Source organism: Strix aluco, chromosome 3 (assembly GCF_031877795.1).
Source record: "Strix aluco isolate bStrAlu1 chromosome 3, bStrAlu1.hap1, whole genome shotgun sequence".
NCBI lineage: Eukaryota > Metazoa > Chordata > Aves > Strigiformes > Strigidae > Strix > Strix aluco.
In genome coordinates, this window is record NC_133933.1 from 58,337,899 (window position 1) to 58,364,191 (window position 26,293).

Consider the following 26,293-nt stretch of genomic DNA (forward strand, 5'->3'; position numbering starts at 1 on the left):
TTTATTAAATTAGGTTAGCTACACAGAGACCCCATAATACAGAGTATAAGGCTGTCTGTGTTATGTAGTATATAGCATGGTGCTGTGATGGTTAGTGCAGGAAAGAAGTGTGGGGTTTGGGAAGGGTGGAATTATACACTTTATAAACAGTAACAAAATGATATATACAGTCTTTCAAATTTCTCATTATTTGCTTTGAAGAGATTTGTGATTTGCATGCAGAATGAAATCAAGATAGTATTTGGAATAAGCATACTTTTAATTGGAACCTTCTGAACATAATACAGCGTGAGAAAATTTACTATAGTAATTCTTTTTTCTTATACTTTCTAGGGGCATCTGTTTACCCCATACTAATAATTCATAAAATTTCTGGAGATTAACACTGACATTTTTTATTATCTTTCAGCAAGCAAAACCCAGATTATTCAAAGTAGTACAAAGAAGGAATCAGAAACTGGAGGATCCAAAAAAAAGGGTCATAGTTCATCTTCAAAGGATACCAAAACTTCCTTCAAGCCAGGACTTGTACAAGAAGGTCCACCTGTATTACAAGATGAATCTTTCCTCTTGGAAAATTTTCAAAATAGTGATGGAAGTCCACAACAAGTAAGAGATTCCAAATCATTGGGATTTGGAAAAAAAACACTAAACAGTGAAGGGGTGTTGATAATTCTTTTGGTACATGTGGAGATCTGATATCCTGAGGCAAGAACAAGGAATCCAAAATTAAGATTGTTGGTAGCTTCTGAATGAGGTCATGGAGAAAGAATAATGTACATATATGAATAACCAAATAAGAAGGGGTCATTTTTGTTTTCAAATCAAGGTGATATATTCAATCTTTATTTGACAAATGTTCTTCATTTGACAAATCCAATTCAGGTATAGCATAATTTTCAGCTAAGGGCCGAAAACTACAAGTAATGAAGTTAAATTTCTGATGCTTCAGTGTGAGTTTTCTATGAAATATGATGTAAGAGAAGGCCATCTTTGATAGTTTTAAAAAAGAAACACCTCTTGCCAGTCAGCTGAAAGCTTTAGTAACACACACACACTAGCTTCTGCTTGAGCCAAGTTTCTCAGAGAGGGATGTCAGAAGCATGGATTTTTCTTGATTTCACCTAGTATTATTTGTCTATCTTAGAAAAATAACATTTATTTTCTAAAGCAGTTCTTGTTTCTCTATCTCCAAGTGTTCCTCTACGGTGATTTTTCCTGATAATTGGGTTCAATTGCAACAAAATATTCCAAGGGAGAAAAATTATTATTGAGAAATAAATTCCAGGGTTGTTCCTTTGACTCAGAACTGGCTTTAGAATTTGGAAAACAATTTTTAAAGATAATCCTTTCCTGTTCAGTGTAGACAATGTTTAAAATAACCCATGGACCCTGTCACCTCTACCTCAAATTGAGACATTAGTGAGTGCTAGTATTAGGGTTCAAAGCCCTGTAGTGCGTCTTAAAGACAAAAGTCTTTGTTTTATCCCATGGCATGGATAGGAAATTACATGGAAATCTTAAAGGAATGTAGCTCCTTATTGTATAGCCCAGTGCAGTTTCACTTGATAAACACATGAGTAACCGTTTAATTTCACAGGAATGAAAATAAAATCTGTGGAATTATCACCAATTTTTTTAGCTTGTTGTGAATAATGTAATGTGCAAGCTTGTAAATTAATTATGTGTTTTATTTGCTGAGTTCAATAGCTGGCAGTTGACTAACCTACAGGACTTTTGAATGCTTCCTGTAATTGTTATATCTTCAGCATGTTAACATACTGCATTTTCTTTCACAGTCTCACAAGTATATCATACAAGCATTGGTGCTGTATAATAGTTGGCCTCTTACTGAGAGTCAGTTGCTGTTTGTTCAGGAACTGAAAGAAATGGAGAAAAATGAAATCAAAGGTAGGTCGATCTAAGTATGTATTTAGTCAAATGCATCATGTTACTGGTTTTAAAAAATGTTCCATTGCTACAAGCCAAGACCTTATGACATTTTTTCTTTTATTAACTCCTTGAGTGAAATAATTAAGCAACAAAGCTCTCTGTTCTGTGGTTCATAGAAATGAAGTTTGATTGCATGATTCTATAGCTTCAGTTCACAAATTATAAAGAAATCAGAGAATACTCTGCAAAACTCACCTGAGCTACTTTAGGGCTCAACTTTAGGTAGGGATCTGGAATGGTTGTAGAAGTATGACTGCTTCTACAGAGGCACCGATGAAGTGCAATGACAAAGTACATCCAAACACAGAAGTTTCTATAAAACAAGAAACATGTCTTCTGATAATTTAAGAAAATGCACTGACAAGAGGGGAAAAAAGGCCCATTTTGGGCTATGTACTACTTCTGTACCACTAGGAGAATAATTTAGGCAGAAGGCAAGACTAGAAAAGGTCCCAAGGACAGGCTGTGTATTCAAACCAGGAAGGGGACAGAGGAATTACAGAAGCTCTTCTCTTTTTTCCAGATTCTCTCAGCATTTCTTGTTAAGGGACAGAAAAAAACCCCAACATGTATTAAAAGCAGTTAGAATACTAGTCAGTATCCTAGATATTAGATAAATGTCTCATATTTGCTTATCACTGGGACTGACACAGAATGATTTACATCTTAATCATATTAGAGGAAAATTTATCATGCTGGATCCAACAGCCGAAGAGAGGGGAGGCTGCTCCCACTCCACATCCCCATGTCCAAACATTAGCGAGGCTGAAGATGTAGTCCCAGCAGGTGCACATGCACACAATGCACATACATGTTGCATATCTACATATATAAGTTGCCAGCCACACAGATCACAGACAGACACTTGGAGCACTCACACAATCGCAGACAGCACCAGTGGCCACATCCTGCTTCCTTCTCTGGCTGAACAGAGTGGAAGTTCACTAGAGAGACTATATATATGTATATATAAGGTGGATTCTTCCAGCAGCTCGACTTGGACACCTAGTGTTGCATTTAGGGTGAGAATAAATTTGGTAAGAGATAAACCCCCTTGCGTTCTAGCCGGTCCTCAGAGATTAGAGGGGCTAGGGGCAGCTGGACTTATCCCTTAATAGGTATACCAATTGGGGCCGTAAATATAGGTCTGACCCAGACGCCCGAACAGCCTGTATGCTATAGATCTGGTTGTGTTCAAAAAGAGCTGTCAGATTCACAAATAGTGCGGATTAGTGGCCATCACTATAGGTCTGACAGAGCCCAAACAGCCCATATACTGTAAGTCTGGTTGCATTCAAGAGAAGCAGTCAGATTCACGAACAGTACGGTTTATTTTTATGCAACATCCACAGATTCTTTAAGATTGCCTACGATAAATGCACACACTGCAGGTTGGCTATACAGCACTACACAAAAATTGCAATCACACACACTAAGTTCCCAGGTATACACTCAGCGTAGCCAAGGAAATCTTACCAAAAGGCATCCCTTTTGGGGGGAGGTTAGAACACAAACCCGTCAATCTGTCCCTCTGATTTGGTGTCGGATTATCATCCCTCCAAGTTAGGTAACAACTTGGGGTAGTATTTATCTTAGTAGGTATGTGTGAGTGGGTGGGACTGCAGTCAAGCCATTATCTTTTGAGTAGCGACACAGTACATTCTTTGGTGCCAGGGGTACAGCTGATTTTTGTGGGAAACAAGGGAGGATGAGAAATGACATTTGCTTGATGCGAGGGGTGCAGCTGGGTTTTGTGAGATAAAAAAGGGAGGATGAGGAACAAGGCTGGCAGGCTACTGTAAAGAGCAGATAAATCTATCCTTGAAATGAAAGAATGGGACCGCACGGCCTACACCCCGCTTCGCATTCCTCCTTGGCGCCACGACAAACACAAATCACTGGACCTCCATCCCGTCCTGTGCTTGCTCTGGACACCCTGCATCAAGGAAATGTGTGTTTCACAGATCTCTCACTGTTTTGCTTTTCTCACATTTCCAATGCCTAAACCCTAGTCTGCCCAGGAGTTAGCCCCTGGATCCCATATAAGCTCCTGAGGCCGCAGCCCTACCCCAGCTGCTGGTGCAGACCATAGCGCACAAACACACACACATGTGGACGCATGCAGCTGACTCCCTGGTGCTCTTACCCCTACATTCCTGCAGAACCTAAAATATTGATTTCCACCATTCAGTAAATTTTCCATATCATTAGTATTAAAGTTCTAACTCAATTTTTAAAATTTGACATAAGGAGAAATTATTTGCATTATCCTTCCTTATATATATATACTTGCTAATACCCTTAAATTTTCTTAGGAAGATTTGATCTTTATTTATTAGTGGTATTTATCACTTCTTACTCTGGTTACATATTTCATTTTAAATGTCTGGTCATATTTTTTTTTATTTCTATTACCCTGGACTGAAGTTAGATTCATCAGCAGTTGCTGACATACGTTATTTCATTTTTTGGTTTTGAGTGCAACATTTGAGATTTTTGCAGTCTTTTTCAGCTAGTGTTACAGAACTTTAGAAAGATGTATCTTGTTGATTTACTATAATCCCTAGTTAGTAATATTTGAGGGGCTATGTCATGTAGCCTTACAGGCCTGTACACAGCTTTTTTAGTGGTGATTTTATCTGCTTTTAGTTTGTTGTTTTCTTCACAAAATCATGTTTTCTTCCTAGATGACTCCATATATTCTCCTTGTTTTCCCTCTAATGATAGACTGCTTCTTACAATAGACAACCTATTACATTGTCTTACCCTTCTGATTTGGCTACACACTAACAGCTTGCGCTTAATACACCAGTCACACTACTGGTGTGTATCCTTTCATACACCTGTCACCATGGTCTGTAAAACTGCAGGTCAAAGGAGGTCACTTAATCTCTAAGTTTCTTCACTAGTTCTACGCTGTTACTACTGAAGCTTGTCAATGTCATGAGTATTCTCATGTTTAGTTCAAGGTACAGTATTAGCTTGCCTTCTCCATGTTAACTGGTGCTTTGGCTCATTTGCAGTCAGCCATGCTCAAGCCAATCAGTGATAACGAGCACTTTTCTCTTAGGATTCTTATTAAATGTTGTGATTTCTGTGTCTTCTCATAATTTCTGCCTTTCAAAGTAACCCAAAACCATTTCACAGTTCCTATTAAGTGGTGTTTCTGTTTGTACAAGGATACCAAGATTGCCCAGGCCACTCATCTTAAAGCAATTTGAAAACTGAGCTTTACCATTTAAAGCTGCCAGCACGCGTTGTCAAACACACAATTCATATAATAGCAATGTTGGTGTGTAACCAAAAATCTCACTATGTGATTTGTAACAAAGCTGCAGTGAGCCAGGTGGAAAATTCTTGCAACAAATTTTCACCATTTCAGGTATCACTTTTTCATGTAAGGCAACAGTGCCATCTGGAGTTAGTTTTGTATTAAAGCTAATTTATCATGGTAAAAGCATATTTCAGCTTTGTATTAGCATTTATTAAAGTCTTTTAAAGTAGTCTCCCTTTAAATGAAGACTATAATGCATACTATTATACTATCAATATTCACTGATATTATAAATATTTATTAAGAACATTTTTGAAGAAAGTAAGTTCTCTGACATACAGATGCTATGGTAATTTTCTATTTTCTATTTGTTGATGTTTGTTATTCTTTTCTTTCTTCAGAATCCTTAATACTGCAGTTTGGCAGTACTTGTAAAAAGAACCATGTTAGCAAAAGTTATTTCATGACTAATATTTAGTGATATTTATTATATATGAAATTTCATTAAATGTTTTATTAAAGAGCACATTGCACAAACAAAACATTAAAAAGGCATTAACTAGGAAAACCCAAGTACACAGAAATTAGAAAGTGCCAGATAGTTTATTATTTATACAGCGTTCATTCTTTTCTCTCTTTTTTCTTTTTTTTCCTTTCATTGGGAACTGTTAATGGGACAAGACTTCAATGGAAAAATAGTAAAAAAAAATGTGATGTCTGGATGATAATTCTTCTGTAAAAGGGGAATAATTAGCAGGCAATCTTGCAACTGCTAGTACCATTTTAAGTTGCTTGACTGCATGAATAAAATTATGATAAGATTTGTTTTGTATATATGATTTTCAGCTATTGCCTTTTTGGGGTTTTGGTTTTACTTTTCTTGTAGTAAGATCAGAAGTTTTATTGTGCAGCTGTCACAACCTGGAGTTGAATCATCAGTGTGCGCTGAATGCTGACTGCAGCATGTGTTTTATATACTGCCTTAAGTTAACTCCAGAGCATTAGCTGTTGATGAGAGAAGGCTGTCTACCCAACTGGGAGAGCAGGGGGAGATAGGGCACCCAACCCAGGTAGTAGAGGCAGGTTTGAAAAGTCAGGAAAGGCAAAATCCTTTGAAATATTCCTTTTTTTCTCCAGAACTGGGAAAGTTTCTTGCACAGGTTTTCTCTTCCCGCGGGAAGAATTTGCTGGCTCATGCCAAGGGCAGGATTTCATGAGGTGTTTAACATAATATTCAGTTCTCCCTCTCTTCATCTCTTTCCCACCTTGCCTCTCTGTAGTGACTAATCAATTGCCTGCTGAAACAGTAGGTCACTGAGGATACATGATGGTGCAGGAGTTTAAAGACCTCTAAGCCATGCTCTAACCCTCCCTACTACTGCAATCATATCGGTGGTTTGCTTCTATCCTGGTGTATTTTACTGCAACTTTAGTGTCTGGATAAGCCCAACTTTGGAAAGATTTTTGACATTACTATCTGTCAAGAATCATTCTGAGGATCGAGTTAGAGACAGGAAAAGCAACATCTGAACTTCTCAGTCATTTCCTAACTACATGTGAAAGTCACAGTCATTTCTGGCAACTACTGGGTAATCCAACTAAATGCTCAGAGCCTATTTCAGATAGTGGGAGCATGATATCTTCTCAAAGAAAACTTTGAAAGACTCCTCTGTATTTTACCTATGAATAACATACATTGTCTGTACTTTGAATTTCATAAATCAGGAGTAGCTGTCTATCTTGCCTAAAAACAAGAATTGTTTTATCTCAATCTGAAGTTACAAGTTTCAGATAGGAATCATTTGGTGTAATTATTTAGCTTGTCATAGACAGGACATCAGACTGGACGATCACTATGGTCCCTTCAGGCATTAGACGGAATGAATGTCTGAGTAACTAATTGAAAAGGGGTAGAGAAGCTAATTTTGGGCGTTGCTATCAGCTGTTTGTCATCACTGTCAATTGCTGTGGCGCCCAAGCTATTCTTGGTGCCATACATATACAATAACTGCCACTGAGAGTTTGTGATGATTGATGCATAAGCCATGAGCTGGAATGGCCTTTTACTTTCTGTATCATCTCCCTGCCTTTCTTCTTATCACATCCCATACAAAGTATTTGCCTGGCTTTGTCCTTGGAAAAGCCCCGAGGAACTATTCACATCTCCCTTAGAGTCAGAGTGGGCTGCACACTATAGTGCCTAACTGCAGCCCGTGTCCCCTCCAGGAATATCTGGAGGATAATCCCAAAACCGGGGAGACTGCCTGCTCTGCTGAGGGAGGGAGGAGGGTTTGGGGAACCTGGACAGTGCAGCGTACTGTTAGCTACAAGAGCTCAGCTGAATCCAGCCCTGAGCCCTCATGTCTGGAGTTAAAGCAGGATACCTCATTTTAGCCCTGTCATTTCATATGCTTGTTTGTTATTTACTAACTTCTCAGTGTATGCAATAAGTCCAGAGTATCAAAATCTTAAAATTTAGAGTTGTAAAATATTTATAGAAGCCAGACAAAGCTTGTGGTATCCCATGACATAGAAAGTCTTTGTCTGATATCATTTAGCTAATGACACTGAATGTCTCTTGAGTGTTTGTATAAACAATAAATAATTTATCTTTAAAAATTAATAATTCACTGAATAATGCATGTATACAGCCCGGTTTATGGTGCTAATATGTTACAATAATGTGAATTTAAATGGAAAGCTATTTATGTAATGATTTTATAACTTCAAATAATGTCATAACTATTTATTTATCCTTGCGTTTCCTCTGGAGTTGTTTTAGTATCTTCAATATTTGTTGAGACTGCTTTAATTTTTGCTTTCATTCTTTAATGTATGCTTTGGTAGCATTGAATCACTTTAAGCACTTTGGTGCCATTGTACATTATTTAAGTAGCATGAGGAGTTAATAATACAATTTATACATAAACACGTATAATATGTGATGTAACATATATAAAATATAGTATATATTTGTATGTGTAGTTATATGTGTATTATAAATGTGATTCTATATATTTACTATTTACAATTTTATATATTCATATAAACTCGGCCATGACATTGCAGATCTGATCCAAAGCTCATTAATCATGCAGCACAGTGATTTGTCCTCAGTGGAAAGAAATTAGAAAACCATAGCATTAAGTGAAAGGTACCTTGTTGTTATTGTCAGATTGTAAACTGTCACTCATTTCCTCTTTTTTTTTCTAGAGAAATCCCCTGTTTTATTGTATTGACTAAATCTAGGTTTTCAGCATATGTTTTAATGTTTCAAGCAGTATGGAGGGAAACTGAGATTTCACACTCAGATCTTTAATCTTTCTCATAGTATTGTGGGTCCATTCCAAGTTCTTTCAACTGACATGTTCCTTATGCTATTAAAGCTATATGCTATTACAGGCTTGCTTTATTTATTTATTTTAACAAGAATATGACAAGCAAAGTCTTCCTAACAACTCCCACCAGCTCAGACAGTGCAGAATAAGTGTTACAAATGTCAATTCTCTGTATCTTTAATTCAAACATATAGCATACACATGTACTGATAAAATAATTAATCAAAAATGTTCTCAGATAGTTCTGAGAATTATAATTTTGAATTTCTTAAATATGCATCAAATCTCAAATATGTTTCTTTGCCTTAACTTCCTTGCATTTTTGGTGGGGTGCATCTTCCCTTCTGCTCTTCACACTTTCAGGCTTACAAGGATGTGAGACAGTGAGAACACTGACTTTACCTACTTTGAGCTTCTCACCTGCCTGGTGCAAGACTGACAGAGGTTGTATGAGGCTATATAAAAGAATTAAGAATCAGACTGTGATTCTGTACATTGCAATCTTTGGACTGACCAAGGCAACAATGCAGTAACTGATGTGCAGGACCATGACAAACACAGTTAAGCCCTGGGTAAAATGCTATTTAGGACAGATAAGGCTGTCACAATATGTCCAGCTTGCAAGTCTGGTTTTAAAAGTTGTTTTGTCCCCAGATTCTTTCTTGGTCCAACAATAAATGCAGTGTAGTACTTCAAAGTGTCAGCTAATTAACTGACTTTTCTTTGTCTTTCTGTATGGCTGGTTTGTGCTGTTATTCCACCCTGGATATTATATGGGGAAATATATTTATGGATGACAATGGTATCCTCTAATTAATCATGCATCATCACTACATCTGAATAGTATATGGGGAAAAGCATGAGGAGCACAGCTTTCCCCTTCTGGTCAATTATGCTGAAGGACAAAAGTCTGCAAGTATTTCTAAACCAACCAGAAAATCAAAAGATAAAGCATCTGAGAAGACAGAAAAAGAGAAGTCCAATAAAGAAAGAGGATCAGTTGTATCTCTTGTGTCTCGACCTGAATCTCAGGTGAGAACAAAGCCAAAAACTGGATTTGTTGAATGTGCCATCATTGTACTGAGTGTAAAGATATTTTCAGGTCTGCAGATCAGTATTATTAGCACTTCTAGTGTATCCCTTCCATTTCTCTATGTCCTTCTTTGCCACCTTTTTAGCTTTACACCTGAGAGAGACTGAATTACACGTGTAAAAGACATACATCCTGCATTTAGAGATGTAATGTGCTCATTTTTTTGTTTATGTATAAAGCAACTACCGGTTGTTCCTTTTGTTGGTCTAGTTTCTGTCTCTGCTGAAGGTTTATTAAATTCCATGAATTTGCCATATTCATGTCACATTAGTCCCTCATTGTAGTGGTTTTCATGGGTTCCCAGGGAGATGAAATAGGTCTTTCTGCTTTAGTCAGTTCCTGCCTCGTATGTCACAACTGTCATTAGTTTGCAGACATACAATGGCGGAAAAATTGGTACAGACTTGCCTACTTGCAAATTCTTCTCATCTGTGGTGGGATAATCTGAGTGTTCTGTGGTTGACCAAAAGGCTACTGCCAGCCTGTATGCCTTAAAAGGAATAATTGACTTTATGGATTGCAAACAGATTAATGGAAGGCAAAGAAGAAACTGACAGCTCCTCATTTAATGGTATTACTTTTGCTGGGAATTTTGCTGCCTCATGGCAGGTAGTTCAAGGGGAGGGCATCTCCATAGAGTTTTTCATTATGAAATCTCTGCTGAATTGTTTTGTTGACTAGACCTGCTGCACAGCAAACTTCCCTATGATTCATATCCACCCCTAATTACACAGAGTTCCAGAACAGTGGTTTAACCCTTCTTTCAGAGCAGCGTGAGTGGCTGCAGTTGAGATTGTTGGCCACAGAGATGCAATGCAGCTTCAGGCTGCGTCAGATTTCTGCCTTCAGCTGCAATGATGGGGTTCTCTAGGGGTGCTGGGGTGATGCTTCTTGGGAGTTCTTCAGTCTGCCACTAAAGCGGATGCAAATTTTGAGATGAAACTGCTTACAGATAAAGAAGATGCCCACCTTTAGTCTCAAATAAAAGCTGAACTCCCATCTCTGCTTCTAAATCTTGGGCTTAAAGCTTCTTCAGATGGTATGGTTTCCAGAAATACATGCAGCACAGTATCTCATTCATTGGTCAGACAGCAGAATAGTCTCCTACATTTCAGGCACTACTTGTACCCTACAGTTCTGGAGAAGGCATATGTTAAGGTGGTTTAGAGTTTGGGAAGTGATTGGAAGGAACCTGATGCCTCATAAGACAAAGCCAGATGTATTTCTACACAAAAAAGCCTAGTTAAATACAATAAGACTTCTAGTAAAAAAGCTTGTGGAAGGAAGGAAGGAAGGGAAGGGAGGGAAGGAAAGGAAAAAAGCTTGGCAAGGAGATAAGACAATTGCATGAAAAGTCATTACAAAATAGTTCTGTTCAGACAGACTGTTCAGAAGAACTGGGAGTGTGGAGCATGCTGTATGGGAGTGTGAGGAAGGATGTAAACAAAATACTTCAAAGAGCTTCTAGACATTGCAAAGTCATTTTCCTTTCCTGTGGCAGCCACTGTTTCTGTAGTAATGCATGTCAAAGTCTATCAATGTATAATGTATATCAGTTGGGAAAATTACCAGGATACAGAAACATAACTTCACCCTAAATAGTGGTAGTAGATGTATACCAATGAATACATTATGTTAATGGTACTTCACTTTCAGCAAGCTGTGTCAAACAAACCGTACTGGACTTTACGTCTGGTTAGTGAACAGAGAGAGGCAGACATTCTGGAGGTGAAGAAGGACACCCAGCGAACAGATGAGATCAAAGCCATGAAACAAGCATGGGAGTCTGCAGAGCCAGGAAGAGCTATCAAGGTAATAATCAGAGTGCAGTCTTTGCAGTAATGTTTCTTCACAAGTTCCAGGAGCTGCTGTGGTGGTAGAGCGGTTGCCACAACAGAGACCTGACTTCATGTGGCTGTCGTCTTCACCACTCTGTGTAAGACAGGAAATTTTACACAGCTTAAAGAATCAAAAGTGATGATGTGCATGAATTCTGGACAGGAATTCAGATCATCTGCCTTAGACTTCTGTAGATCACTGAGACTTTAGATTCTACTTTACAAAACAGGAAAAAGTTTCTCCTTAGAAAGCCCACTACCTCTACACAATTGGAAAGATGCTACTTGTGACAAGTTTAATGTTTAGCATGAACAGATTCTATTGAGAAATACACTGTTATAAACATGCCAAAAAGATTTCTCTTGAAGAACTGGAACCTGGCCATATCATCACTCAAATTGTCCCCTGCAGCAAGGATTCCCAAATTCATTCTGGGTTGCAGGTTACCCATGAACCTGTACATGCTGCTCTCTATGAGTTCACTGTTTTGGAGAAGCAAGAATTCAGATGTCAGCTGCAGCTCGGATCTTTTGACATGACGTATGCTTAAGATGGAAAAATAATACAAGTTCTTTCTAGTAAGGCAAAAAGTTACACTGCTGATTCAGAATTGGAAGCAGCATTACTGAAAAAGGAAAATAAAAGAACAAAATGCAGTCATTAAAATTACCTGACAGTCATCCCCTACCACCACCACTGACCACTGAGTGATACTCATCCAGAAACCACAGCTCAGAAGCATTTTGCCTTTTTTATATTACCTTTCAGAAATGAACCTCAGACATGGGTCTTTCCAGTTACACTTCCAGATTTTCTCAGTTCTCTTTACTGTATCCAAAGTTCAAAATTTTTTCTGCCATTACTTTATTAAATTCTGATCTAAGGAGAGATGCATTACTCTGCAACTTTGATTGACTGTGCTGAGACTGAAAATGCAAGTACAGTCTCCTAAAAATGAAATTAATCCCCTTTGATGTGTAAAGAGTCTCTTCAGAATGGTGGTTCTATCACCATTGCCTTTTTGATCAGAAAATCAACTGGACTACAGCTAAAGAGTTCCATTTTAAAAGCCCCTTAGGTCTGTGACATTTTTCCAAAACAGCTATCATTAACAAAATTTTAGCAACTGCATGTAATATGCTAAAAAAAGACGGTCTAAATTGGGGGTCTGCTATCCAGACTAAGTAGCTTCCCTTCTCCTTTCTTCCTGATCACCCTGCCCCAAATCTGCCTGTGCTGGGGGTCACATGTTCTCTGACTCTGGGAATTAGGTGCCTGACTCCAAGCTCACCTTTGGCTTCTCCATCTGGCAATCTAAGTCCTTAAGAAAAAGCCCAGTGAGACAAAGTCACCTTCCGAAAAGACAGGCAGAAGAGTGAAGCCTGGTTTTGGCATTGAAGGTAATTGAGTCTGATAGAGTTTGCAACCATAGCTCCCATTTCTCAGGAGGAAGTCTAAATCACCAGGCTATAAGAGCTCCTAGGAGGAAGTGATATATCCCTGATGAGGTACAGTAGCTTAATGTATTCTGACCATACATTCCCATATGAGGGAACCTTGCTTTTCTCGATTTTTTTTTTTAATCCAAAGGTTATTTTAAACTGCCCAGAGATCAGTGGTTTTCCAATATTTCATTGCATGATGATGTTTAGTGTAAGTATTCACTGTCTCAGGACTGATTCAAAGGGAACCCTAGCATCTTACCTGATTCCAGCCCCAGGCAGAGTTGCATACTGCACACTGGTGTTAGGTTTGTTATGGACAGCATAGTTTTCTCGTTTGGGATATGTACTAAATATAGCAAGTATGCATTGGAGTGAAACCATTCAAAGTGTACTGCCCACTTTTCATTTTACTGAACTACCATCTCACAAAGGTTTACTTAGGGGTTCTTGTTCATATACTCAAGACACACTTGATAGAAATTAAAGATGAACTTTAAGTACTAATGCTAATTTATTTCTCCTCTATACAACACACTGAAACAAAACAAATAAAATTTCCAAAATATTACTAGAAAAATTGGATGTTTAATGTTGACAGGTTATTGTTTCAGAAAAAAAAAAAATCCATTGGAGAGATGGTTTGAATATGACTGACATGAAATGCAGTCCTCTTATGTTTATCTTTTTGCCTCCCCAGTGACTCACTAATGTTACTCCTGTTGTTAGAGATGATGTTTTCATAGATCAAACCAGTGAAATATACTCACCAGTAATATGAAGTAGCATTGTATCTCACATGCACTGGATTTGAAGATTTACTGTCTCATTGACCACTTATAGATTCCTACTTTTGAAAATTCTTTGGAATTTAAAGTATGCAGTAGAAGTTTTCTTATCTGGACTAAAACTTTGATCTCTAGGCTTTTCAGGAACGCATGCGGTTTATTAATAAGTATGCTGTGAGAAATTCAGAGGGGCCCATAGCTGGGACTGAGACTGCCAGTTTAACATCTAGTGCAGGAGAAAGAGGTAAGGGTATAACTTTCTGTCAAGCATGTCTTCAGTTCATCGTGTTCAGCTCCTTAGAAAAGACTTCTGCATTAAATACTGGTAGTATATGGATAGAACAGTCCTGATAAGGGTGTCCAAATGCAGAATGGCATGCTTAGTTTCTGTCCTCTCTATCCCAAATTTGTTTTAATTGTTGCATTGCTCTATTTTCAGCCTTGAAGCTCTTGGAGGCTGCCAAGTTACCCTTAAGCAAATTTTAGGCAGTCCCGTACTAGAATTCTAACCCTAAATTAACCTGAAATTTTTGGAAGTTCTGTGGCAGATACCTACTCCCTCAATTCCAAGTGGGGTACCAGAGGTCATTAGTGTAGAAATACCAAAAAATTGTTTAGCGGCTGAAATAACATGTCAGTAAGACACTAATACTTCTAATGTGCATTTTCTTTATGTTAATGTTCATGGCAACTGTTCACAGACAGTGCTCTGAAAGTGAGGTGTCAAAAAGTGCATACTGAGTAGCATCAGCTTCCTGGCAGCTTCCATAAGTGTTGTCATTTTATTTAGTGGTTACAACTTCTATGGATTCTTCATTTGTATTCCCTGGCAATTACTGGACTCACGAAAATCTGAACAGGGTGCAAGGCTGCAAGGCTGTTTGTTGTTTTTCTTCCTCTGAGAATAATGCTGTGATCAGGCCATCACAAAAAGGAAAGTATTATCTTCAGTCTGATTGTGACAATATCTGGTCATGGCTTATGTGCATGGAACTAGAACCTGTAACCAGTATGTAACTTGTTAATATTAACATTTTGACAGTCAGGTAAGTAATCATCCTAGGAATGTTTCAGAACTTAAAGCAGAAGTACTCCCCACCTTATGCCTTAGACAAACATATCATTACTTACTTCTTGCATTCCAAAGGAACTTGAAAAAATATTATTTTCTCTAAGTGACTGGATAAGGACTTCAAAATTAATGGTTGTCTACCAAGAACTTTGTTCTAAACTAAGTATTTGGACTTTAATACAAAGTCACATGAAGTAAAGAGGTGACGCCCCAATGACTTTAAGTTGTTGTGATCTGGCTCCATAGAGTGCAGCAGTAGGCAATAATGTGCTTGAACATTTCTGTAATATTCAGTATCTTAATGAGAATTTTTATGTTCTGGAGATACTTTTCTGATGGGCAGTGTCTAAGGCACTTCCAAAGTCCATGTCACCCGTCTAGGCCAAAGGAGAAGGCTGGTATATTTGTCTATGTATGAATAGTAAATATATAGACAGTAAATTTTTTTAATGCTCAGAAACCTCCTTCCTATTGTTGTTGAGAAAATTCCAATAATATTTTTAAAATTTTTCAACTGATTACTATTATAAGTAGGGTAATTAGAGAGGTTTTATGGAAACAAACTACTGCAGTCATCATTAAATCTCATCAAACTTTACAGGCACCATCCAGACAAACTGAAAAAGGAAGCATTTGAATAATCACAACCCAGCTCAGCACAGTGGCATACTTAATATAATGTATCATTGTATTGTGAGAATGCTACAGTAAAGCATAACATGGTTTCCATGTGGTTAAAAAAATTCTAAGACTTCAGAAAGACAATTTCAAGTTGTCATGGGATCTCTTATCTCTTTTCTTTAGAATGGTATTTCCCAAACTAAATCTCTGCCCAAAAGGGAATATAATTTTTTTAAACTACAGACTGAACAGATTTTTATTGATTTTTTTTAATAAAAGATTGTGATTCCTTGCTGATTAGAAGTTATTCTTATATTCTTTAGGCACTTTAAATTGAATGTTCTTGCTTAGATTTACAAACCTTGAGTACTGTGGATTTAGCTAAAATACATATATTAATTTCACTCTTGCATATATGGGGTTTTTGCAGCATCTTTGATTCTATCATGAGTGCTGGAAATAAAAACGCAGAAATATTATATCCTCTCCAACCCATATTCTCATTTAATAATGTATTTATCTGAGCCAAAAAAAGAAAAAACTATCTAAAAAACTGTTTAGATGGAGCCTCCAAGCATAACTGAATAACCACTTTAATCTGTTCTGTTGTAGATTCTCTTACCACAGGAAAGAAAGCATCACAAGCAACTATTGTCTCAAGCTTACAAACACAGAAAAAAAAATGGGAGCCTATAGACCTTAGTCCTTTCATGAGGTAAACTGCAACAATAACAATTAAGTCCTAGTGAAACACCAAAATGAAAGACTATATAGAAATCAGTAAATGCAATATATTTTTATGCACTTGTATCCTATCTGTAATTGGATGCAGTATAATAGATGTGAATTTAGACTTTATTCTTCATGTGTCATTAAAGTAAGCTACAACTCTGTCGCACACTTCTTAAAGTTGCTGTGAAAATCCTGGTCTGTTTTATCTGTCCTTTATGTTGTGTACACAAAATCACTCAGTAGTGAACTCAGAAGTGTAGATGGCATCAAGATACAGTTTTCAGCTTTGATTTTCCTGGCATGGATGTGTTATAAAATCTGTGCTTTCCTACATCCATTTATAATTTGTGTCTGTTCGTTAACATAATACATGTCAAAGAAGCTGAATCACTGCACTGCATGTAATGAGTATGTGACATAAAAATTTGAAGAAAATGCATGTGCAGGCAAATAAGTTAATTTCACTGGTCATCTTGAAAGAAGCCCATATGAAGTTTGTCAGGATGTGATGCTAGATTCAAACAATATATTTAACAAATGTAGTTCAGTTAATAATAGTTAATAGCTGAAATAATTATATGACTTATATTCTTTATTCAGAAGAACTATATTCTTTATTACATGTGTTTATATGAACCTATCTAGCTAATATACATGCACCTTCATGTTTGCTGCGCTGCAGGTAGAACCCAGTTCGTGTTTAAGTCCATTTGTATTCAATGTGGCATTTATACGGCTCACTGATTTTTCAAAAGACCTTAGAACATGCTGAAAAAATCCCCAAATTTCATTTTAAATTGAAAGGGAAACTGGTGTTATATTGAAGTGAACAACATTAAAACAGTAGAAGATATAGCAAAATATCTTCCACAGGCTTGAGTCTTGTAAGCATTTAATTTGTCTTCAACTCCTTGACTTTTACACTAATCATTTAAGTCATATTATAAAAATATATTATCCACTTAGTTGCCATTATGACAACAGCAAAAAAAACCAAAAACATTTGTCTCAATGCTAAATTATAATATCAAAACTTCTGGAAATATGATATTTCTTGCAAATTAAAAGTAAGTGTTGCATGTAGGAGTTTTTCATATGCTCAGAGATGAGCATGATTTTACAAATATTTTTAAAATAGACACCCAAGTATAAGAAGACCTGGCCTCAGGAATGTACTTTCTCATCAGTGTTATATATAAGCAGATGAAAAGTGATTCCTTAACCATATCTAACCATACGATGGTGACATTGCTGTATATAAGACAAATATATGCATATAAGTGTTGAGGAAAATATACACCACCCAAAACTGTATTTTAAATGAGACAAATATCTTTGTATTTCCTTCAGAAAAACAATGTCTGAGTCTGTGCTAAGAAATGAGTCTATCATTCAACAGCAAGCAATACGTAAAGCAGAAAAAATCAACCATTTTAGGGAACTTCGAGAGCTGGCTTTGGAACAAAGAGAAAAAGAACAAAATGCCAGAGCTTTCTTGAAGCAAAATATACTTGAAATGTATGAGAATCTGCAGGTAGGTTTTCAAGATTACTTTCCAGTAACTATTACTGTGATATCCACCACTACTATGAATATCTTGATCACCCATTTTCAAGACTTTTGTATTCAGTACCCATAATTAGAAATGGTGATAGAGCTTGAAATTTTGCTTGGGCAAAGGTTAAAACTAAAGATTCTAGGGGAAAAAAATAGTACTATACAACATCCTTAATATGATTTTCTTTTTACTTTATTGATATAGTTCTTTGCAAAAACACTATTTTAAGAATATCACCATGAAAGATAGTTACAAGTGAGAATAAATTGAGCGTTTGGCATACATGACCAAATGTATATTTGATAAAATATCTCTGGTTTGGTTATTTTTTTTGTTTATAGAATTGTATAGGGCTTTTTACAAAGTAATAAAGAACAAGATAATTTACATAGGAGGGTGAGTTGCTCCTAATGTGTCTTAGAGCACAGTTAGAGAACACAGTTTTCATGTTATATGCATGATGCAAACAAAATATTGGAATTATTAATCCTTAAAAAACCACATCTATAAATAATAAATTTGGTAGCATTAGTGTAGGATCCATTGTTAGGATTAACTCAGCCAATGCATTGCACATGAAGTCGGTACAAATATCTTAACAAAATTGGCTTAACCCTTGAGTGTCAACAGGAACAAAATGTTTTGTGACACAATGGTGATACGATAAACACTAGCAATCAGCTGGTGACTATTCAGAGCTCTTAAAACTAGATGAGACAGTAAAAATAATTTTACATCAAACCAACCTATTTACAGAAATCATCTCCTTGAAAACATCTCCTTAACAAGTTCCCAGATAGTCTGATTTGTATTACTTAACGGCAAGTCTGCAAGGAGCCATAGTTCTCTACCAGTGACTGATAATAAGAATGCATGTCCAGGTTTTCAGATGTTGCTATGATTTTGGATGCCTAATATATCATATTTTTTATTAAGAGTAGTTCCTCAGCTCTTTCTAGAAAGTATGTCCATTAAAGATGTTCCACAGTATGAATTTAAAATGAGAGTTACTTGTGAATACACATACTGTGCTGATTATAACTTTTACATTTTTTTTTAATCTGTAGACCACAAAGAACTATATAAAGGTATCCAGGTATCCATATTTTTCAGGATGGAAATGTGAAGGAAAAAGTTTTCAGAAGTGTAAAAGTCCCACTTCCCCTAGGTCTCGTTGCAAGTCAATGTGATTTAGGCTCCTTTAGTCTCTTAAAGGACTAGAGCTCTTAAGCCATTTCAGCATTTCCGAAAACTGGATTTTAAGGGACTTCTTTAAGACAACAGAGCAAGCCAGTAACTGAAGAGGGACTAGATCCAGATGAGTAACTAGTCTGTTTCCCTATCCTGCTTTCACACAATTAGCTTATTATGCCAGCAACTTAAAGAGGATTTTCTTGAACTTTCTCTTCTTCTTTGTAGAGAAAAAATTGGCATATAGCTGTGTGCCTGTGACAAATCAATAAAAATACACATAAAGAGAAAAGGAGAGATGCTCTCCCTGTACTTACAGAGTCACAAAGTGAAACATAACAGGAAGGATGCAGCTGCTTGTGATGAAATCAAGATTCATGTGTTGGGGGGGTATTGCTGTTTGTTTTTGGCTAGGCATCCTTAGATGAAACACGAGGCAGAGTTCACAGCATTCGGGAAGCATACAGAAGTAAGCTGCTAGAGGCTGAGCTCAGAAAACGTGAAGAGCTGGCAGCTCAGGAAGCAATCCTGCAAGCAGAGCAAGAGAAGAAAAGCCCAGATACACAGAAAAAAAAGCTCAGAAAAGGTTTAGGGAAAAAAAAGTAGTTGCTATCACTACTGAATTGTATTTAACAGTTTGGGAAAGAAAGTTTATATGCAAAGATGAGGAAGAACGTTTGTTATTTTTCAGTATTTTTGTCAACTGTATCACATTTTATCTCTTTGCCTGGTGCTAGTGAAAGAAATGATCTAGTATCCTTGTTAACAAAGTCACTACTATTAAAGTTTGTATGTTTTACTGGAATAAAATTTTGCAATAAAAATTCATATTCCATTCAGATTCTTCTCCCAAAATCACAGTGTCTTTTGTCCTCTTTTTCCAATCAAAACAGAACCAATCAAGAATGAATCAGACTTGATACAGTGAATGTAACCTACCCGTTTTGAAGTCATTTAACTTGGCAGAAACATGAGCTCCTTAAGTGGATGACAATTTGCGTAGTTTATAATAATTAAATAGTGGCATACCGCACTTTTCATATGCAGGCATTGGAAAGCTTCCCAAAGCCTGGTTCAGTAGACACTCACAACCTTTCTGTGTACTGTAGTATTTTTCCCTTTCATCATACTCTTAAGTGTTTTTGAATCTCACAGTAACTCTGTAGTAGCAAACTCATGGCACAATCTTTCAAGGCTTGTTGAATACTCCTTAAAACCCTATTATTCTCTTTGTTTATCTTTCCTAAGCTATGTTTTGCCCACGGTGGCTTTGCTCAAAGTGATTACAATAGACCCTTCCTGGGTTCCTAGACCTTTGGCTGGAATTTAAAAATGTTTCCTAAAGGCAGAACCAGTGTGTGAATGAAGTGGCAATCACAGGCTTTCTACATGAAGGGTAAAATATTTCCTCTAAGCTCTTGCTTCCATTAGCATAGAATTCCTGTATTTTTTGATATTGTCATCAAACACAAAAAAAATACATGCATTCATACACACTAGGTAGCATTCTGTACTCAGAGACAATGGTCAAAACTCTTACAACAGTGAAGACTCTCTCTAGACTGAACAGAGCTGTTTTAAATGGCTTAAAGTATCTTCTGTGTATGTAGTCACAAGCAAAAGCCTGGGAAGTTAGACTGCCTACATACTGTATACATACAATATGTCCAGTATGTCCAAAAGCATTTCATTGTCTAGGCAACATGAGAAACCATGAGACTCACCTATTTAATGCAAATCACAAGAAATTTTATCCTTTGCATTCTGGCCACTAGTACTGGCTAGCCATTGCATTTGAAACTAGCCTTTCTTCTGCACCTTAAAGACATACCAGGTGTTCAGCTTCTGCTGGTTTTGCTCACCTCTGTTTTATCAGTACCTCGCTGCCTGGCTTGAACTTGACTCACTCCTCTACCAGTTCTGTGATGTCTGTTCTTTGTACATCATCACACCTACACACCTGCTGTGATGCCTCTGCTGCCATTTGGCCTCCTTCCTTCCGTACAACATAAACTAAACTAACCAGCTTGAGTTTTCATGTTTGAAAAGGAGGCACTGAAACCAGAGTCCTAAAACTGCACTGGTGATTTTCATTTCAAAGAGCAGGAGCTAAGTTTTGCTTTGACCCATACAGGCTGCAAATAAAAAGCCTGTCAGTCTTGTGCTATAATTGCTCTGACTTTGTCCTCTCTATTTTGGAATATGGGCTATACTGCTTCATAATATTCCATCTTGTTTCCATGGCAATAGCACGTGTTGGTTGTCTTCTTATGTGAATCTCTAATGAGCTTCTGTAGAGGAAGATCAAGCTGAAGTTCTGTTCTTGATGTCACTGCAAGCGCTATAATGACATTCTGTTGTAAAAATCAATCCAATTCCAAAAGCCAGCATAATCGACATCTAAATGTCAAAAATTGAGCTAATAACCTGCATGATCACAATCCATCCCTGCATGTAATCAGCCATAAACTGACTTAAACTCAGACACGCTGTACTAAGATCTACGTTATCAAATCTAATTCTGATGTTGTACGCAATTCTAAGTTTCATAATTTTCTCATTTTGAAGAGTAATGTGGCATCGTCAAAATCTGCTGTGTGGTTTGTAAATGTCTCTATTGGCTCATTTATCATTTCAACTACACAGATATGATGAGGAAGTGAATTACTATCATGCTGCTTAATTGCATGTACTTTGGAGTATGTGATGGTTTAAGAGAAGCACAGTAGCAGTTTTATTAAATCCCTGTGTGTATTCCAGAAGAACAAAATACCCACTTACCTCATAATGGAGCCTGGGAGAGAAAAGGCCTTGTTTGGATTGTGCCAAACAATTTACATACATTGGACCCAGAAACAGATGACTGATTAAATTTCATATGCATGTTTTACATCAACACATCAGCTTTTTACATGGTGCACTATATTACAGGCTAAGTTAGTGGGGAAAGATGTACAAAAATTAAAACAAAATGTAACTATTTCAAAACAGCCATTTGCAGTAATTTAAGGAGCCATCACGTTTAGCACTTTACTGTAAGAAAAACAAACAAGTAAAACTATATGTTGTGTTTTAATTGATAGGATTGTTGCCTCCACTTTGTAGACCTTGTTGTCCAATAGTCAAATTGTGTGTTCACATGGATAAAGCACTTTTATTCTTTTGCCCTTTAGGAGTAAGACAATTTTTAAGCACCATGATTTTATGAAATTTATCCAGCCTTTATATCAAAGGAATTTACTGCATGTATTCTGTGCAAGAAATTGCTCAAATTCTGTTTTTACAGATTGTACGTTTCAGAAATATGCCATATTGCATCAAGCATTCATATTTAATTAAGGTTTCCTGTAATAAAAGCTCTGGAATTTGGATAGTCGTAATTCCTGCTTATACTGAGCTTGGCCATTCAGGGCCAGATTCAGTAGGGGTGTAAGGACAAGCTTTAAATTATGTGCTTTCTTATTCAGTAAATATCTTCCACAAAGGACTGAAACATGGGGTCAAGCCCTTTACAGAACAGAATAGAGAAAACTTTTCTGAATCAAGATATGATTGTGTGATCTTTTGAGATGACAGTCATTTTGGAGGTGCAATAGAGGAATGGCTGCATCAAAGCATACTCTACCAGGTACCTGGTGGCTTCAAGTCACAGAAGAGGGTTTGGATTTGGGGGAGTGGGAGCAGGCATTGAACAGTTGCTTTCTAGCATTTCTTATAGAAAATAATCCCTGAGAAAGTTTACACAGTTTGTCACACAGTCTCTAATTTCTGTTCATGAAGGACTCTGTATATGAAGAACAGGTCAGATAACTGTCGATCTCTAAGTGTTGCAGTTTAGTTGTCTTGTGACTTGGAGAGTTGCATACTTGTCCGCCAAAATGCCAAGTCTTACTCCTGAAGAAGAGTATGGCAATAGCCACCTCTGTACACAGATGAAGAGGATGCAGTACTCCAACAGTTCAGAAATCCCGATCTGTCTCTGGAAGAAGATTGTGTGCTTCTTAGAGCCAGTCTCCAATATTCTGGTAAGATTTTCTTTTTGTGTTTGTGTGATTCCCCCACATCTTAAGTACCTCCAACTCATGAACCAAATACAAAGCTAATTCCAGTCTCTGTGTTTAAAACGGCATTGAACAGTCTCTTAGTGTCTAATCATTGCTGAGGAGTTGCACAAGGAGAAGCAGTTTCAGGAACCAGCACAGTAGCATGTGAGAGAAAAGCCTGGCTTTCCTCCTGTGGACCAGCTATGCAGTCTGAGAGACCTAATGAGCTCAGAACTTAGGCAATACTGGAAATATTTTACAATTACACTTTGTGATTGGCTGGAATTTTCAGTAAAGATTTAGAGATTCTTGAGAGCAGGGAGGCATCTTTCAGAGCATCTTTAAGGTTGAGCTGCATTTTTGTAATGGTAAAACAAAAAGAATTTGTTTACTGATTCCTGATACTCATTGCTCATTCATATAAAGCCCATTATACAAAGGAAAATGTCACTGTTCAGCAGAAGTTTTGAAAAGTTTTGATGGAAACTGCAAATGCCACAGGAGAATTAAAACTTTTCAACATGTTAGACTGCATTGTGAATAATCCCTAAAGAATTTCTTAGAGTTTGCTTGCTTTACTTCTATATTTTAGGAAAAACGGTAGCATTCATAAAGCAATGCAGGTACCTGAGAAAGAAATTAAGTCTTTGACTTGATAATTCAGTTTAATGGGGATTAGCTCTGTAAAGAGTTAATCACTTCTAATAATTCTTTGTAGGTGTGTTCTGCTAAGCTTTAGGGGTTTTCACTGCTTTATCCTTTTCTTTTGACCAGCTATTATGAACTAGAAAGGATCTTTTTCATTAAAATACGTATCTAAAGTTACTTTTTAATGCAAGTAGCTTCATTAATCTTCAAATGACTTCTCCCATCTGCTTTGCTTTAATTTGGCTGGCATTTACACAATGAGTTAGAGACCAAAAACCAGACCAAGCCCGTTCCAGGATGCCTCACTGCTGAGACAAGCAATGTGCTGTGAAATCAGGCTCAGTTCTGAGCTGCCAGGCTGCTCACCCCAGCAATGTGCAATTTACCAGCTATGTAAGGTCTCATTTTAATTCAAGGAAGAGACACAGCATTTATGCACATGCACAGCATTTCCCCTCCAAAAGGCAAGGATAGTGTCTACATATTTTGTCTGGCAGAAAACGTAAGAGAACAGCTTTGCATAATCACACAGCAGTTTGCAAAATGAAAGAAATCTCACTTTCAGAACCCTTTTTTTCTCATTCATTTCTTGCATCAGCTCTAATAGATTCAAGGTCCAGGTAATGTTTCAATGATTTAAATATTCTTGTTACCTGCAGAAAAACAAGATGCTGTTGTGCTCCATCTCAAAGGAGGACAAAGACAGGAAAGAAGTAGAAAGTCAGGGAAGGAGAGGAAACAATATGCATTGTATGAAGTGAGACAATAGCACAAAAGAAAGGTGCGTTGAAGATGTTACTAGCCAAAATAAGAGAAAAGAGATGGGGGGGGGGGGGGGGTGTCAGGTAGGACCTTTGATTTAACAGCAATAAGAATGTGGTTAGGTACAGTGGTTCAGGGACTGGCAGGCTAATCTGAGAATGAGATAATGTACAGACCCAAGTGTAGCTAGGATGCGTCACTTCAGGTCAGGTCTGGATGCACGCTCCTCTCTGAAACCTGGGTTCCTCTGCCCAACACGTGGACTTCTCCCTAAGGGCAAGCACCAAAAGGATCACCCTTTCAGGGACACACAAGAGGTGTTTGCCTTGCAGATGGTAGCCCAGTGGGTGCAGCACAATCCATGGAAAGCAACAGCCAGGCTTCTGTTCCCTCAGCCTGAGAAAGCTGCAGTGGACTCCGTGGGTGTGTGCCCCACTCAGCAGGACACCACAGACATCTTTCCCAGCTACCCTTGAGTTGGGACCACTGTGCAGTGCTCACAAGACCAGGTACAGAGCACAGCAAGAGAGAGCCTGACTCTGCACATAAGCCAGCTCGTTGCAAAGCTGGAACATGCGAGAAGAAGGGATATAGCAGCTGCATGTTCAGGGATGTTGGTAAGGTCTATCTTGCTAATAAATCAACATAAATGAGGTGTCTTGCTAAAAAGAGACTGCTGGTTTGTGGCCTGAAGTGTCCTAGATTTAATTTCCATCCCATGGCTGGACATTCTACAGGTGGTAAAAAACAGAAGACATCAACTAACCAACAGGGTACAGAGGCAGTCAAATCACTCAGCTGTGGCATGGCTAGGAACAACCAGAACTGCTTCAGACATTCAGAAAGCAGAAAGTGCCTAAAGGGACACAAAGGGACAGTGAAAAATCCATCCATCCTCTTCTCTACTCTGCCCATGCTAGAGACCACAACGCAGCTCTGCCCCTTCAGCTTTAAGGCCACAAACTTTTTTTTTTTTCTCCACTACAGAGAAACATTGAGTTGGCTCTGGAGACAGTTGTTGGCAGAGGCTAGGATAATAGATCTAGAAAAGCAGGAAAGACTAAAGCTGCTGCACTCCCAGCCATCTAGGTAGACGGGATGAAAACTTGTGTGTCACAGGGTTTTACATATCCCATAAGAATACAACTCTTGGGAAATGGAGAAAGATAAGAGACCAGAAATTAGTCACAAGTGCCTAAAGCAGTGCTTGTACTCTTCTCTTACACCACAGAAATGTGGCATGAGGGGATGTGAGGTTCAGCTAATGAAGGAATGGGAAGCTGCTTCCTCTCACCTTGTTCTTACTCTTGATAGAATGAGTTTCACAGCACTTCCCTCTCATCATCAAAAGCATTAGGAAAAGCAAGGCAATGCTTTTCTATTGTTCCAGTGCAAAAGGTGGGTTTCCCAAAAACTCATTTCTTAGACTTTCTTAAGTGGCTTTCACATAAACTATTCAGCGTTAATGGTTCAAAAGACTTCACTGACATTTTAGCTTTTCTGAGTTTTCTTTTTTTTTTTCTCCCATATATATTACTGGCTTAACACATTGCAGCTGCTATGTTGCAGATGGAAACTGTTTTGATAATTGATGCTCCAAAATACCATTTATGCATAGACTGTGATATTCAAGTGCTGTTTAGGGTGTTGATCTATATCCATATCTGCTTTCTCTTAGAGACTCTGATTTATTCACTGCAAAACAACAACAAAAAGAAAATCTAGAAACCTGGCTAAGAGAAGAATGTACTTCCCTGTACTTTACAAATTGGATGCACAGAAAAGCAAGTCAAGATGAGGTGTCATTCTATTTCCAGCCTTCTCACTGACCTTAGCAAGAGCTAGAGGTCTATTATTTTCTCCCATGTATCTATCAGCACATGTGTGCCGAGTTTATCATCTATAAGATTTAGCACACAGTCAGCACTGGTACAACAGT

At 37.6% G+C, this 26,293-nt stretch overlaps 1 protein-coding gene across 1 annotated transcript in view; it reads left to right on the forward strand.

Annotated features, from left to right (window-relative positions):
- The window catches only part of ADGB (androglobin), a 130,584-nt gene extending 110,844 nt beyond the window's left edge, over nucleotides 1–19,740 (forward strand). The window contains exons 28-35 of the mRNA XM_074820698.1: nucleotides 410–609; nucleotides 1,800–1,911; nucleotides 9,410–9,597; nucleotides 11,315–11,470; nucleotides 13,863–13,971; nucleotides 16,033–16,135; nucleotides 17,503–17,686; nucleotides 19,316–19,740. Coding sequence (XP_074676799.1) covers nucleotides 410–609; nucleotides 1,800–1,911; nucleotides 9,410–9,597; nucleotides 11,315–11,470; nucleotides 13,863–13,971; nucleotides 16,033–16,135; nucleotides 17,503–17,686; nucleotides 19,316–19,507 — 1,244 coding nt within the window. The 3' untranslated portion in view covers nucleotides 19,508–19,740. The remainder of the gene's footprint in view (nucleotides 1–409; nucleotides 610–1,799; nucleotides 1,912–9,409; nucleotides 9,598–11,314; nucleotides 11,471–13,862; nucleotides 13,972–16,032; nucleotides 16,136–17,502; nucleotides 17,687–19,315) is intronic.
- Nucleotides 19,741–26,293: the final 6,553 nt, after the last annotated feature.